Raw genomic sequence first — 16,116 nt, forward strand, 5'->3', positions numbered from 1 at the left:
CAACATGATCATCAAAGCACAAGTGCCGCTAACTTTAGGAAGATAGGAAATAATATTAATAATGTCAGAAAATAATATGCAATTAAAAGTCCACCATATATGGACTGACCTGTGAAGAATTTTTGTGTATAAGAAAGAGTGAGAGATCAAGAGGAAAAGATAAAGAGCTAAAAAGAATTACACAGAGTGTCTACAATCTAAGGTCAGTATTCAGACCTCACTGTGTTACCCAGCCATAAAAAGCATTCCGACTTCATATTTCATATTATCCTTGAGTGAGATACAATAAAAAACATGTTTAGCTTGCTGTCCTTGATGGAGGTCTCAAGCATGAGACTCAACTCAGGCTCTAAATATTCCTCTGGACAACTCCATCAATAATAAATAATGCATTCAAATGAATAAAATAAAGGTGAAGATGGGGTGGTGGACAGACACATGCTGAAATAACTGTCATAGGAATAAGGCTGTACATTTTTAAATACTGTGTTGTGATTGACAGGATTAAATGACCTTGCTCGTCTTCAACTTTCCTTTAGACAACAGACAGGTTTCTTTGCACATTACTCCACAAAAAATTTAATAAACACAGATAAATTAATACTTTTCACTTGAGAATACTAACACTATCCCACTAAAAATGTGTATGAATTGAATGCACAACCATATTACAAGAGAAGCGCATCGCCAGAAACACTGAGTGCATCATGGAGGAAATATCATTTAAATGGACTCTGCTTGTCTAGCAACATAAAGGATAACTGCAATTTCACTGAAATCATGTACCTGCATTTCAACCGTGCTGCACGCTTAGTATCTCAGAAGAACATGATTAACGGAACGGTCTTGCGTCAGTCTTACTCACAGCCAACCCACACGTCATCACAGACGCTCCAGTCAGGAGTCTGACAGGCAGCGTGAGCAGAACATACTGTTTCTGTTCTGAAATACATCTCAGCGGCCATATGGTGGGATGTGCAAGACCAAATACCACATAAAAATAGCCTTTTAAGTAAACTGTATTAAATATACTTCATCATCCATGGATCAAAAAGGCACAAAAACCATGACAAGGACATTTCAAGTACACGTATTTTCAGTACATGGTTGAGCAACCATTAACTGGACTGAGAAATTGAATTTAGTCAGTGATGAGGAAAACTTTTCTGAACACACACATACACACACTTTCAGTGCTATTTCCCATGTATAAATTTGTATAGCAGCACTTTTCACAATACATATGGTTTCAAAGCAGCTTTACAGAAACTAACACAGACAACAAAAAGGCAACAAGATAAATGTGATTAATTTAAGTTTTCTTCAATCCACACAAAGTGTTCTGAACTAAAAAAAGAAAGATGATTCAAGAATGACCTTCAGAGAGTCAATAGGTTGAAAAGGATTCTCTGCATTAAGCAAACTCTAATCTTGGTTCTCCAGGGACGCTGGAGACTCAACAAATAGAACGCATTTGATTAGTTCATCATTGAAGTATACCTTTTATTGTCTATACAGATAAGGACATTGTTTAAAGTGAACATAATGAAAGCTCACATGCCTCATTTATAAAATGTTGCGTAGAAAGCATCCTACAAAAAACGATCATTTCTCCAATGTGTGTAGGCCTACGTGTGATTCAGAGCGTACGCCTCTCTTCCAGATAGGAAATTTATACATTTCAAATGATCTTGAAACTGTGCACAGCTGATTGGTTTCAGATCTCCACATAGTAAAAGCGCCCTAATAAAAGTCATTAATATATACCGTAAAAGAGCACCAGTCAACATCCAAATGCTTGAACGGCAAAAATTTCATATTTTCAAATACCTGCGGTTCCCATGTAAAAGGAAAAGTGCGTACGTCTTCTTAGACCCCGACGCTAAGCCCTTTTCCACGTCAAAGACCGATTTTATAAATTTGAATGTTGGCGTGGATTTTAGCGTACGAACACTCTGGGCCCTATCTTGCATCCAGCGCAATGGACTTTGTACGCCGACGCATTTATCATTCCTATTTTGCACCGCAGACTTTTCCCTCCACAGACGCACATCGGTAAATTAGTGAATGAACTTGCGCTCCCGGGGGCAGTTCAGCGACAAGAGGAGGCGTGTTCCGGCGCAAAAGTTCCCTGGTGCTATTTTGCAGTTTCAAAAAACAATTCCGCCACTGACCAGAAAAAACTAGTCTAAAGACAGTGGCTAGAAATGATCTAATCTAAACAGACGCAGCAGTTTTCATTTTTGCAAATCATACATTATTACAAGGAAAAATATTAACACCCGAGGGAAATCAATTGTTGTGTCCATGAAGATGTGGAAAAAAAATAGGCATAAATCTAGCTTGCACATTTACTCAAATTATTATACGCCTGTTTAACCGAAGCTAATTTGGGTGGGTTTCTCCCATCATCCCCATACAATGTCACGTCTCTGTCTTTTACGGCCCTGACGAGAACGTCGGTCTCCTAGAGACTGTGAATCGCTCCGGGCGTGCGCATGGCAAATCCGCTGTTATAATAGCAATCCGCCATGGGACAAGCACGCCTGCTCTTAAAGGGAATGTGAGAGGACGCTCTGATTGGTTTATTTCACGTTACGCCCAAACCACACCTATGAATAATGAAGCTACTTCAGACCAACCCCTTTTAGATTTGTGTCGGGCGCAAGAGTAATTTATCCCGCCGGTATAATAGCAACAGCGCCCGGGATCCGCCCGCAAAGTTACTTGCGTTTTGCATTTGATACTTACGTTTCAGATCATTAAAATATGGCCCTCTAAGTTTAAATCTGTACATAAGCATGTTTTATAAATGAGGCCCCAAATTCCTACACTAGTAAATAATACTGTAATGCTTTTTTTATATATATATGTGTGTGGGACATCGCTGCTAGCCTGACTACGTCAGACTTCCTACTTCTGCTAATTTCATTTCGCTCCTGTAGTCAGTCTGAGATAGCAGCTTATCTTTCAGTTTTCCAGCGGCCTTCGGACGGCCGGGCCAATCAACGAACAGAGGGCGGGCTGAGAGCCGTGACGTAGACGCTAAGCGCCGAGTTTTACATTGTAGGTTAGAGATATCAAAAACCCGAAACGACCGCGGAAATGGGAAACGAGACACGGGATGCAATTCGCTCTGTTATGGAGAACATTCCGGGGTTTTTCAAACTGAAGCCAGAACAACAAGAGTGTTTGATAAACCTTTTATTACCTTTTAAACCAGTGTCTCCTTTCTTTTCCAGTCCTTAAATATTTCCATGTCATGCAAGTTGCAGCATTTCCGACAGACATTAGTGAGGAACAAAGAGCTGTGTTTAAAAGATCTAATCCTAAATTTGAGAGTTGGCTACAAATATTTTCTTGTTTCACTCTGTCAAAAATAAGTTTAGAGGCCGTGATTGTACCATGGAACAATACAAAAAAACTATAACTGTAAAAAACTGTCAGCTTGAGGTAGCTACAATAATTAAATGCGGTAAAATAACTAAATTAAGCACAATCTTCTGTGACGTCACAATCATGGTACATTGTGGTGTGGATCTGCCTGAAGTGTACATATTTAGTGTAGATATTTACACAAAATATTTACATATTTAGTCGCTCCCTCTGTCAAAATCAAGGGGTTGAGGGTCTGTCCAAATAAACTTTCCTTGTCCACTTGACGAAGTTGAACGCACTTCAAAATGGCGGTGGGGATTCCCCCGAGGGAAAGTGCTTAGGGAAGTTCACGTAAAGTTAAACACAACCCGAGTGCACTGGAAGGGTTGACACTTTTCCATACTTTGTGCTTGCCATTTAATAATAATTTTAAACTTAGCAAACTCCAGTAGTAATGAAAAGATTTTTCTTGAACTCTGTCATGGAAACTAGCATGTATAAACCTTAATTAAACTATTTAATAATCAATTAAAATGGAATTTATCCCTGAATGATATAACGCTGTAGCCACATTGGACAAGCGGTTTCGAAAATGGATGGATGATTCAGTTCTGGGCGCTGTCTTCATTAGTTCGGCAAGACCCTCACAGTGCATTATGGGTATTCTCTAGCCGTTGAGTGTGCATCAGTTGTACACTCGTTATTGCAGTGCATTATGGGATTTGAATGAGTGCGCTCGATAAAGTCCACTATGGTTTCGGACACCCCTACAAATGGCTGTGCCCTCAAATAGTGCCCTATTTAAGGGTATAGGGTATGATTTCGAACACATCGAAGGATTAAAAAGTGTGCATGGTAACAGAAAACAAGGAGGCGGGACGAGAGGAGCACATGGCCAACACAAACAAAGAAACAAAGCTATGTGCTCAAGCACACAGAAGAAAGAAAGTCATATGGATTTGAAAAGACACAAGGGGAGTAAATGGTAACAGAAAACAAATGTATTGATTCATCATTCAAACAAATGGATTAATTGCTTTAAAAAAATAAATCAAGGTTTCAGAATACCATGTAGAGAAAAATGTGATTGAAGCAATTCATTTAAAAAGCCAAGCAATCTCACAAGAAAACACTTATGGACCTCATAGATACAGCACCACAGTTTCAGATACAACATAAAACATATTTCTGACTCTCTCTCTCTCTCTCTCTCACACACACACACACACACACACACACACACACACACACACACACACACAGCTGCCAAGTAACAGAAGGACATGTCATTGTATAATCCCTCCTGTAAATCTCTGTTCTAGTTTTATACGATATCGCTCAAGCAAAGCTAATGCCTGAAAACAAATCAATTCCTCTGCTAACTAAAACACCCATTGGACAACTAAGCTCCAACAATTAGAAAATCTAATTCATATTACAGAAATATTCTCTAAAACCAGGCTGAAATATCCTTATTATATGTTTTATTTATTTAAACTCTCATATATTGTAGCTCCATATCAAAACACTGAGCACGTGAATCTGAACATCACATACATCAAGCAACATCCTGTGGCCACGTTATTCAAAACAGGAAGCTCTATTCTAAAATGGCCGACCGCACTTAAGGAGTTGGAGTGAAATAATTCATTCATTTGTGTCGGTAAAAGGGACAGACCCTTTTAACCAGTCTATACATCTGTGTCTATCTGTCTCTAGGGTTGTGCAGTACCAGCTGTACATAAGAGTATATGAATTATAATAATAGCATCACATAGCCCAGGGGACATCATGCGTCACCTTTATAGAAGCACTGCCTTGTTAAATCTACTCTTGTAGCTAGTTGCAAAATGTTGCATGTATGTGCCAAATGGTCAGACAGTTTAATGAGGAGGAATGCTTTAAAAAGGGAATAAAATATGTCTCTGCACCCATTTCATTCAAAAAACAAATGAATGAAAAATGATATAATTTTACCTCAATAGATGCCAAAGGTTTGTTAACTTGTCAGAAGTACCTTTTTCATATTCGATATTTAATAGTAACTGATCATCCAATTTTGTACCTCAAGGTTTAATATCAAATGTGGACCTTTAAATGAATTCCAATTTATTGTATTGTATTGTATTGTATTGTATTGTTTTGACTTTTTGGTTTTATGGTTGCGGTTTTTAACAAAAAATTAATATATTTTGATAGATTCAATATCAGATGTGGACCATGAAATTTCTAAATTGGTATTTTATAAAAAAAATTTTTGGATGGTTGCAGTTTTTAGTTGAAAAATAACAGAAAACAGATAAGAATATGTGTAAACATACCTTTTGTAATAGGCTATATGTTTTGTTTTGTTGTTTTTTTATATTGAAAAAGAGTTTAACAGACATTAAGCTCAATAAATGGCTCTTGGTTTAAGTCACAATGTTACCGCTGATATTGTAAATGTAATAATAGGAGGCAAGCAGATCACATTTTGGAAACTGTGATGGGTTTGGAGTCCTATCAATCAAACCTATAGAAAATATAAAAAGTCCAAAACAAACACTTTTAATATATAAATAGGTAAATTGTCAATAATGGTCTTGTGCTGTCAATATCAGACCTCTTTCCTCTCCTTTCATTATCTCTTCTTTGCTCTGCTCTCAATAATGACAATGATTCATGTCCACCATTTTCTGTAGTTGTTACATGAGTCATGGCTGAAGCGGTAAATGCACAAACCTAATAAGGAGGAGTTTTTTTAATCGCTTTTATTACCCAGAAGAGGACGTGGCGACTGCTGACGTTTGTGTGTGTGCAGTGAGATGGAGATTTTGGGTTCAAGTTTTAATGAGTGTGAATGTGTGTAACGAGTGTATACACTTATTAAAGGTCAAACAAAAGTTCACTGTGTGAATAGTGACCTTATAATAAAAAACCTTTTCCATTATAGCTAGTTGACTATATCATTTTCCACTACAGTGAGTTAGATATGTGATTTTTCATTATAGCCAGATGACTACACTCCATTTTACCATTAGCCAGATGATCATGCAGACTAAGGGTGTATTCACACCTGCCTTGTTTGGTTTGATTGAATCGAACTCTAGTTCGTTTCCCCACTTTGTGAAAGTATGGTCTGGTATCTACCACAATGTTGTTTAAGCCAAGTTCACACTGTACAGTATTCAGGGATCTTAAAATATTTATCTTTTTGTAGAAAAAAAATATATATTTCTTGATCAATTAGTGTGACATGCTCACTTGTGTTGTGTTGTATAGTTTCCTGTTGTATAGTTTCCTGTTGTTTTACGCTGTATTGTTTTGTGTTGTTTAGTGTTGTGTTGTTTTGTTTAGTTTCCTGTTGTTTTACGCTGTGTTGTTTCGTGCTGTTTTGTGTTGTTTTGTGCTGTGTTATTTTGTGCTTTGTTGTGTTGTTTTGTGCTGTGTTGTTTGTGCCGTGTTGTTTTGTTTTGTGCTGAGTTGTTTTGTGCTGTGTTGTGTTGTTTTGTGCTTTGTTGTGTTGTTTCGTGCTGTGTTGTTTTGTGCGGTGTTGTGTTGTTTTGTGCTGTGTTGTTTCGTGTTGTGTTGTTTTGTGCTGTGCTGTTTTGTGCTGTGTTGTTTTGTGCTGTGTTGTTTCGTGCGGTGTTGTGTTGTGCTGTGTTGTGTTGTTTTGTGCTGTGTTGTGTTGTTTTGTGCTGTGTTGTGTTGTTTTGTGCTGTGTTGTGTTGTTTTGTGCTGTGTGGTGTTGTGTTGTTTTGTGCTGTGTTGTTTCGTGCGGTGTTGTGTTGTGTTGTTTTGTGCTGTGTTGTTTCGTGCTGTGTTGTGTTGTGTTGTTTTGTGCCGTGTTGTTTTGTGCCGTGTTGTTTCGTGCGGTGTTGTGTTGTGTTGTTTTGTGCTGTGTTGTTTCGTGCGGTGTAGTGTTGTGTTGTTTTGTGCTGTGTTGTTTCGTGCGGTGTTGTGTTGTGTTGTTTTGTGCTGTGTTGTGTTGTGCTGTGTTGTTTCGTGCGGTGTTGTGTTGTGTTGTTTTGTGCTGTGTTGTTTCGTGCGGTGTTGTGTTGTTTTGTGCTGTGTTCTATATGCCGTTAACGAAATGGAACCAATGCCTTCCCGTGTTGTTTTGTGCTGTGCTGTGTTGTTTTGTGCCGTGTTGTTTCGTGCGGTGTTGTGTTGTGTTGTTTTGTGCTGTGTTGTTTTGTGCGGTGTTGTGTTGTTTTGTGCTGTGTTGTTTCGTGCGGTGTTGTGTTGTTTTGTGCTGTGTTGTTTCGTGAGGTGTTGTGTTGTGTTGTTTTGTGCTGTGTTGTTTCATGCGGGTTTTGTGTTGTTTTGTTTTGTGCTGTGTTGTGTTGTTTCGTGCCGTGTTGTTTCATGCGGTGTTGTGTTGTGTTGTTTTGTGCTGTGTTGTTTCGTGCGGTGTTGTGTTGTTTTGTGCTGTGTTGTTTGGTGCGGTGTTGTGTTGTGTTGTTTTGTGCTGTGTTCTATATGCCGTCAACGAAATGGAACCAATGCCTTCCCGTGTTGTTTTGTGCTGTGTTGTGTTGTTTCGTGCCATGTTGTTTCATGCGGTGTTGTGTTGTGTTGTTTTGTGCTGTGTTGTTTCGTGCGGTGTTGTGTTGTGTTGTTTTGTGCTGTGTTGTTTGGTGCGGTGTTGTGTTGTGTTGTGTTGTTTTGTGCTGTGTTCTATATGCCGTCAACGAAATGGAACCAATGCCTTCCCTGCAATGTGTATTGTACAGTCTGAAATAAAAGATCATTGATGTCACACAGTGTACCATGGCTTTTACCCAAGAACTCACTGGGATTATATTGCAATAAAACAACCGTTAAGGACCATAAATATAACACAGATTAATCTACTAAAGACTTAAGACCCCATTGCCAAGCACACCATTCTCAATCAACATAAGGGAAGGGAATTCTGGGAGTGATGTGATCAGGGGAGCATCATTTTGTGCTTTGATCAACATGGCCATCAAATTCTCTCAGCTAAAGTCCATTTCAGGATTTCATCAAATAGATAATTCAGTATCTTTTATAAATGGACTTCTACCACATGTATAATTACCACAGTACCACTGAGAACATCACACAGAATTTACAGCCTGTGTCAATGAAGACTTTTTGCCGTTAGAAACCATTAGGCGGAATCTTACATTAGTTGCCTCGCAGGGAACAGCGCTGAAATCTTCAGTGGTTCAGTAATGAGACAATTTCCTACGAAAAGGAAACCCCTTTATAAGAACGCATGCGAGCGGCCCAATGGTGCCTCGGTGATAGCAGGGTGGCTTAGACCAGTCAGAGCTGTCAATCATTCAGCTCTCCACCATTCTACAGCTTTGTGGGAACTCGGCTATTGACCCATCTCAAGCTGGCAGCGGTGACAAAGCAGCCGGCATGTAGCACAAAAGACACTCTCTGGGCTCAGACTCCCACTAACAACCAGTTATTTACACCCTCAGAATGAGACTGGGACTGGCCTCTCTCCAAATTACTGACTAGAAAGGCTCTTTCATGACATCATCGACCCTCTTACCGTCCACCGAGTCTACCTTTCAAAGGAGAAAAGGGCCGCAATATTTACACGTGTGTTCGCATGCGTTACTGCTAATGCATATTTTTTTAAGATTCTGTGAGTTAAGTGCCTACAGAACCCACATACACAACAAAAACAGGGTCAAACATGTTAAGCAATCGATTGTTTCTAACATTAGATTTTAAATAGATCTCTTCCATTACGCCACTCCTTTGTGTTGAAGGTTTTGAAAGGATGCTTTTGAGTGGACTCTGAATAGACACAGGCAAACCACACAGGATGTCTGTGGAGGTAATCTAGCATTTCAAGTTAACGTTATGCTGTGTCAGTGCTGTCCTGAGACCAGTAGTAAAGGTGGCCGGGTTAGAGGCTGAGATTCGAAATGTCATTATTAGAAAAACACCATGGAAAAAAACAACAACTTGAAGCAGATACTATAGAATAATCCTCACTTTTCTGAGGGTGGAAATGCACATAACATCCTCTGGCAAACTGGAATGTACTCATTAAATAGTAAAACGTTATCAGGATCCTAAGATTTCTTATGTAATCATCAAAGTTGTCTTAATTAGGCACTGCCAGCTGTGCATTCACCTCAAATGTTCAAATTAACAATGTGCTAATGTATTCAAGAACGTCAGAATTCATTAGTAAATGGTGAGAGTGATGCTGAATCTTTTTTTGACAGAGTGATAAGTGCACTTAAATGTCCTCAGTGTCTAATAGGCTAGCCTGGACTCATTATTATTCATAGATTTTCATGGATATTTATGAACATATTTATATGTTCGGATATGCGCTAAAACTCACAATATGAACATACTGACAATTTGGTTCAAATTATTGTCACTATATATGTGACTCTGGATCAAAAACCAGTCATAAGTCGCACGGGTAAAAAGGTTCACTTGCAAAAAGAGCAGTGTGAAAGCGAACCGTACCAAACAACAACATAAGTCGCACATATTGTATGGGTCAAAATTATCGATTTTTCTTTTATGCCAAAAATCATTAGGATATTAAGTAAAGATCATGTTCCATGAAGATATTTAGTAAATTTCCAACCGTAAATATTTAAAACATTTATTTTTGTGAGTGAATGCAGCACAATCAAGAACATAAATGGACAACTTTAAAGGCGATTTTCTCAATGTTTAGATTTTTTTTGCACCCTCAGATTCCAGATTTTCAAATAGTTGTATCTCGGCCAAATATTGCCCTATCCTAACAAACTATACATCAATGGAAAGCTTATTTAATATATTTGTTAAACCTCAAAATTGACCCATGTGACTGGTTTTGTGGTCCAGGGTCACATATTAAAGAGTTACAATATACTATTATATAGATATTTTTTACATTACTGCTTGAATTAATGGCAGATGTGATTTTGAAAATATTGTCACAGCAGCGAAGTTCATCTCTAAATATTAAAAATATGACAAGGTTGACAACCACAATCCATTTGCAATGACAGTAAGTGTTACTGCTGTTTTTGATGGCTCATTTCTCCATTGTTCAATGTTCACAGTCTACTCTGCGGCCATTAAAACATAATAACTGGAGCCTGGTGTATTAGGCTTTTATCCTCACAGTTATCAATGTCATATTTACATTATGCCCCACTAGCTCCGCTCGCCAAAAAACAAGTACAACAACAAAAATAACATCTGCAACATGGCTTCCAGATTTGACAGACCCTTCGTAAAACCCTTGACCTGAGCTGTACAACAATGCCATGGTGTAATATTACATCCTTTTGTACAGATATGTGCACAGCGTTTTTACAAATAGTCAAGTGGTATAACAAATGGCCTATGTTTTTTTTACTGCAATTCTTTTTTACTTAATATCTGATGTAAACATCAACACTTGACTTCATCAAGAACCACCTCAGGTGAAGAGACGATGGTGGACACATTGTTTTTTCTCAAGGAGCACAAGGTGGAAGGGAGGAAGCTAAATTAGGCCAGACTCTAAATATTTCACAAGCTCTCATTCATTATTGACCAACGGCTTCGCCCAGCTGGCAGATTCGAAATCAAATCTCTCTCCAGTCAACGATTAGTTGCCTCAATTCTCCAAGCACATTCACACTTACAACCAAGAAATTCTTCTGTATGATGACATTGCTGTAAAACTGTAGGCAATAGGCTACCCCAATCCCAATTTAAAATAATATTTTAAAATAATACATGTAACCCTTCTATAACATTCTACAGCACACTATAGAATAAAAAGACAAAACAAACACAAAGGAATAAATAAGTAACGCAATATTAACATTATAGTAACTACTGTTAACTAACAAGAAACTCTGATTAACGAAGTAGTAATAGCGCTCAATTGAACGCGGCAGTTCAATATTAACTAATCAATAACTACTTTTTTCATACCTCCCAGATAACTATTATATACAGGTTCACGATAAATGTGAATTAATTCCTTCTGAAGGATTTGGTAATACTTGAGTCATTACTAGTAGGTCACCATGATCTTAACTTCAGAATTCTGCATTATTCACTGCATTAATTATGAACCTGTATATAGAGGTTCTTAGTAGTCCTCTGGGAGGTATGAAAAAATAGCAGTTATTGATTAGCTAATATTGAACCATCACATTGGACTATAGCGCTACTTACTAATTCGTTAATCCGAGTTTCTTGTTAGTTAATAGTAGTATGTTAATATTACGTTACTATTTTGTTCCTGTATATTCATTAATGAGGGGACAGTATTCTACGGTTTCATCCAAAATAATAATATATATATATATATATATATATTACTTTAGGCCAGTAATAAATTATATAAAACTACAAAATGTAAAATAAATGGGAAAATTAGCACCATCCTGATCATTTACAAAATAGACTTTCTTCTACCTCATCTAAACCATTTAAGTTGTCTTGATTATGTGTTCTTTTACTATTCAATGACCCAAAGAATGATGTCTTCTCAATAGTTACTTTGAAAATGACCACTGCTAAACATGTAAAAACCGCAAACCAAATCGATCACTAATAATTAGAGCTGCAGTGGTCATTGGTATTGCTGCTTGTCAGTTGTGATGGGTTCATCGCAACATCCCTTTCTTTTTTTCCTCGGTTCTATTAACTCTCATTTTCTGTAGCCACATTAGATTAATGGCTGACAATGAAATTAATGTTGGATCAGATTTACTAGAGAGTTTATTCGCCCCCGGTTCAGTGATCAGTTAGCTACTGTCCCACATCATCTCAAAATGGCTGCCCTTATGAAATCCTGCAGATGAGGTCAAACACAACGCACGCAAGCGAAAACAATATTTAGACTCACAATAAAAGTGATGATCTATAAACTTGAGTCTTTCGAGTATTCTTAGCGATTTAACTGCTGGATGTTCATCATGGAAGCACTGGGGCTCAGATGCAGTCGGGTACTTACTGGTTGTGTTTCCTGACATCTGGATGATGCACTTGGAATCTTTACCGATTTCACGAGAGTTGAAGGGCCGAACTCTCACCGCCACCTTCACCGAGGCCCCTGCCATGGTGCCTCTGTGTGTGTGCTGAGAGCACTCCTTTAAAAGCCCAGGTCAGTGCTCACACCTGCCAACAGAAGAATAGAGCATTGATGGAACACTGATGTCAACAAACAGAAAACTGGAAGATCTATAGCTAGTATGTCTAATCATAGAATTATTATGTGTAGTGTGTGTGTGTGTCTGTATGTGGGTGTGTGTGTGTGTGTGTGTGTGTGTGTGTGTGTGTGTGTGTGTGTGTGTGTGTGTGTGTGTGTGTGTGTGTGTGTGTGTGTGTGTGTGTACATATATATATGAGCAGTGTATTTTTATAGCAACCTTTGTTAATGCTAGTTAATAATAAAAAATATGTTAGTTCACAGTGTATTACCTAATGTTAACAGATAGACTTTTTGTATTATTAAACGTTGAGATTAACATGAACTAAGATGAATAAATTCTGCAGATATATATATATATATATTATATATATATATATATATATATATATATATATATATATATATATATATATATATATATCCGACCCTACAGAGGATAAGCAGAATGGAATAGTATATACTATTTCAATTAATAGTATTATTATTAAATATGAACATGAAAAGATGCTTACTAATTGATTAAGACAATTGATCAATGCACAAAAAAAATATATACGCTAAACGTACAGTAAAATCCATATTTCTGCACGCATGTGCAGCATTTCTGAAAATAAAGGAAGGATATTACTCATTGTGTAGTTCCATTACTATATAGCAGCAGAGAAATATTGATTTAGACTCTTCTCCATTGGAAATTGAATTACACCTAGTTTCGGGAAAGCTGTTAGGCTGCCTATCACCATAGCAACTATGAGTAAAATTTCTGTGGTATCTATAAAAGAAAATGGCATGAAGGGAGGAAAAGCAAACACATGGTTTCAGTTGTGACTTACAACAAGGTTAACAATAAATCCCAGAAAATGTTCAATATTTCAATGTTCAGACAAAACAGGAAGGCTGTGTTGATATGACCTCACCGTAAAAGGATCATGCACGGTCAGCTACAGATCTAAAGAGATACTCGGCCCGGCAGCAACAAAAGAAGTGCATGGCTGGCTAAATGTCAGTACGCTTCCTAGGATTACAATAGCCCAATAACAGGACTGGCTAACACATACTCCGAGTCCAGCTCAGCCTCTTAGTCGGACCAAAATGGAGGTACAATTAATGTGTCAGGGGAGATTTATGGCCTTTAAGCCTCAATCTCCATTAAAGAGTTCTACTTCAGTTTATATATGTGTTTGCATCAGTAACTAGGAGGTTTATTTGAATACATATAAATGAGCTCATACAGAGATCACATGTAAGCATAATTCTGAAATGGCCAATTATAAGGACATCATGCTGAGTCACATTCTGGCGTGTCAGAGTAAGTTCAGTCTCTCTCATTACTCTCCAGTCTACTTAGAGTCTTAGACCCATGACACGAACCTCAAAGGTTGCATGTCACTTTACAAAGACGTTTAAAAGCTGCGGTTTTTAGTGTTATTGAGTTGAAAAAGTAACTATGAAACACACTTTATATCACATGTATTGTGACCGACACTTTGATTAATTAACCTATACACATCCATTCTAAACGATCTGTGATTAACATAATCGGTAAAAGACAATTTAAGACCGCAAAAGGAAAAGATCAAGCCATTTTTTAGGTAAGAAATCTAAGAATAAAGGTACAATGTATTTTGTACAAACATTGCTTCACAATTAAAACTCAATGCACATCTTCATTACAGATAAGTAGAAAGATCGATTGTACAGCAATACATGTTGTGTTGTTTTTTTAAATAATACCTAAATTAAGCTTTTATTCAAGTCAAAATTATTATCTAACAAGCCTTACTACAATGTTACAGCAATAAAAGTCATTTTAAGAGCCAGATCAAGTAGAAAGTGTGCCTTAATGTAATATTTTGCAGTATAGATCATAAAATCATAAATATTCAAGGTTCTTTTTTAATTTGCTGTTGATCATTGCGTTCCTAAGTGTTAAGAAATCTACATAAATCATTAATTGTGCCTGACATCATTTGCATAGTGCTGTTAGAAACACACTGGGACCGACAATTCCATAAGCGTGCGATGCCATAAGTCATAATATTTGACCCAACTCACTATTATATTAATTCTTGTATATTAAGAAGAAAAGAAAAAAGATTGTACTGTAAAAAAGTATAAATGAAATAGTTTGCCCTGTAAATTCTCAAATCGTGACTCATTATTGTGTGCCTGCCAGCTTAAGACAATGAATGACAGTGCATTAATCCTTCCCGCACTTAGAAATATGTACACAAGGACAGAGAGCCATTTATGACGAACAACATCTGTTCCATTACTCAATAAAAAAAAAAAACACTTCTCTGTCATAATAATAATGTCTGGATTTGTTGACAGCTCTGAATGGCCGCACCCCACGGCAGTCCCACCCTGGTGACCCAACACCAAATAAACACACAGCGCCTCATTAATACTGCATTGTCCTCGAGAACACGCTAACAATGAAAAAAAAAAAAACTCTTACCTTTACAATGGAGATCCTCAGATGCTCTTGACTCTACAGATCAGCTCCAACTACTGTCTCTTGCGTTGGCTTCTCGAAATCTTTTTCTTGAGCTCTTCCTCTGATATGCCAAAAACAATCTGCTTTTCCCTCTTGTTTAACAAAGGATCCTTTATTTGTTCTGGGTGCCCGTTGAGGCCTGCTTGCAAGGAGGAAGGCTACTTGGAGGAGAGATCTTTGAGTGCCCTGTAATGTAGAAGCCAAAATGGCTCTGCTGGTGATGCTGAGACTGAGTGAACCAGTGACATCATCAGTGAGGAAGGCAGAAGCATCAATGCAGTGGAGAGAGAGAGAGAGAGAGAGAGAGAGAGAGAGAGAGGGAGAGAGGGGGAGGAGAGAGGAGGGGGGGTTGAGGGGATGGAGATTAGATTCCCCGCGGAGTACGGTGCGCGTGCACACACACACACACACACACAAACACACACACACACACACACACACACACACACACACACACACACACACACACAAACATGGCTCTACATAACATGAGATTCAGTGGCTAGAGCTGGACTGCATATGTGTGATGGATTAAAATAAACCAAGTAGGTTGGTTTGTCCCCAAGTATGCAGTATGAGTTTTAAGACTGAATAATATTGAATATTTATTTATGTTAATTCACCTCTAATTCTTTTGACTTAGCCTCTTTCTCTGTATTTGTGAATTAGAGACTAAAAGTAAAATTACATCAGTAAAGAATAATTCATGTTATTAATGTATCTTAATCAAATTTACATACATTTTATTTGCAATAAGTTTCATTTAACAGCAATAGATTCTTAAATGGTTTAAAATTCTAGATTATAAAAAAACGGCAGTCATTTAAATTGTTATGCAAGTAAGGGGTAATTGAAAGTAAATATGAATAATAACAACAATAATAATAATAAATATTAATTAATTAGAATTAATATTAGGTCATTATATTATAATATATTATTATTATTATATGACTTCTAAACTTTAATGTCCAATTCTTATGCTAAATAAAATAAAATACAGAAGGTAAAAATTGTCTAAAATTCTAGAATATTAAAAACGGCGGTCATTAAAAATGGTATGCAAGTTAGGGGTAATTATTTGTTAATAATATTCATATGA

At 37.3% G+C, this 16,116-nt stretch overlaps 1 protein-coding gene across 1 annotated transcript in view; it reads right to left on the reverse strand.

Moving 5' to 3' along the window:
- kif1aa (kinesin family member 1Aa) overlaps positions 1–16,116 on the reverse strand; it is a 79,095-nt gene that overhangs the window by 48,115 nt on the left and 14,864 nt on the right. The window contains exons 4-5 of the mRNA XM_079627896.1: positions 14,976–15,243; positions 12,317–12,480 (exon numbers count right to left, since the gene is read on the reverse strand). Coding sequence (XP_079484022.1) covers positions 12,317–12,422 — 106 coding nt within the window. The 5' untranslated portion in view covers positions 12,423–12,480; positions 14,976–15,243. The remainder of the gene's footprint in view (positions 1–12,316; positions 12,481–14,975; positions 15,244–16,116) is intronic.

The sequence above is a fragment of the Phoxinus phoxinus genome (genome assembly GCF_949152265.1).
Source record: "Phoxinus phoxinus genome assembly, chromosome: 11".
NCBI classification, from domain to species: Eukaryota; Metazoa; Chordata; class Actinopteri; order Cypriniformes; family Leuciscidae; genus Phoxinus; species Phoxinus phoxinus.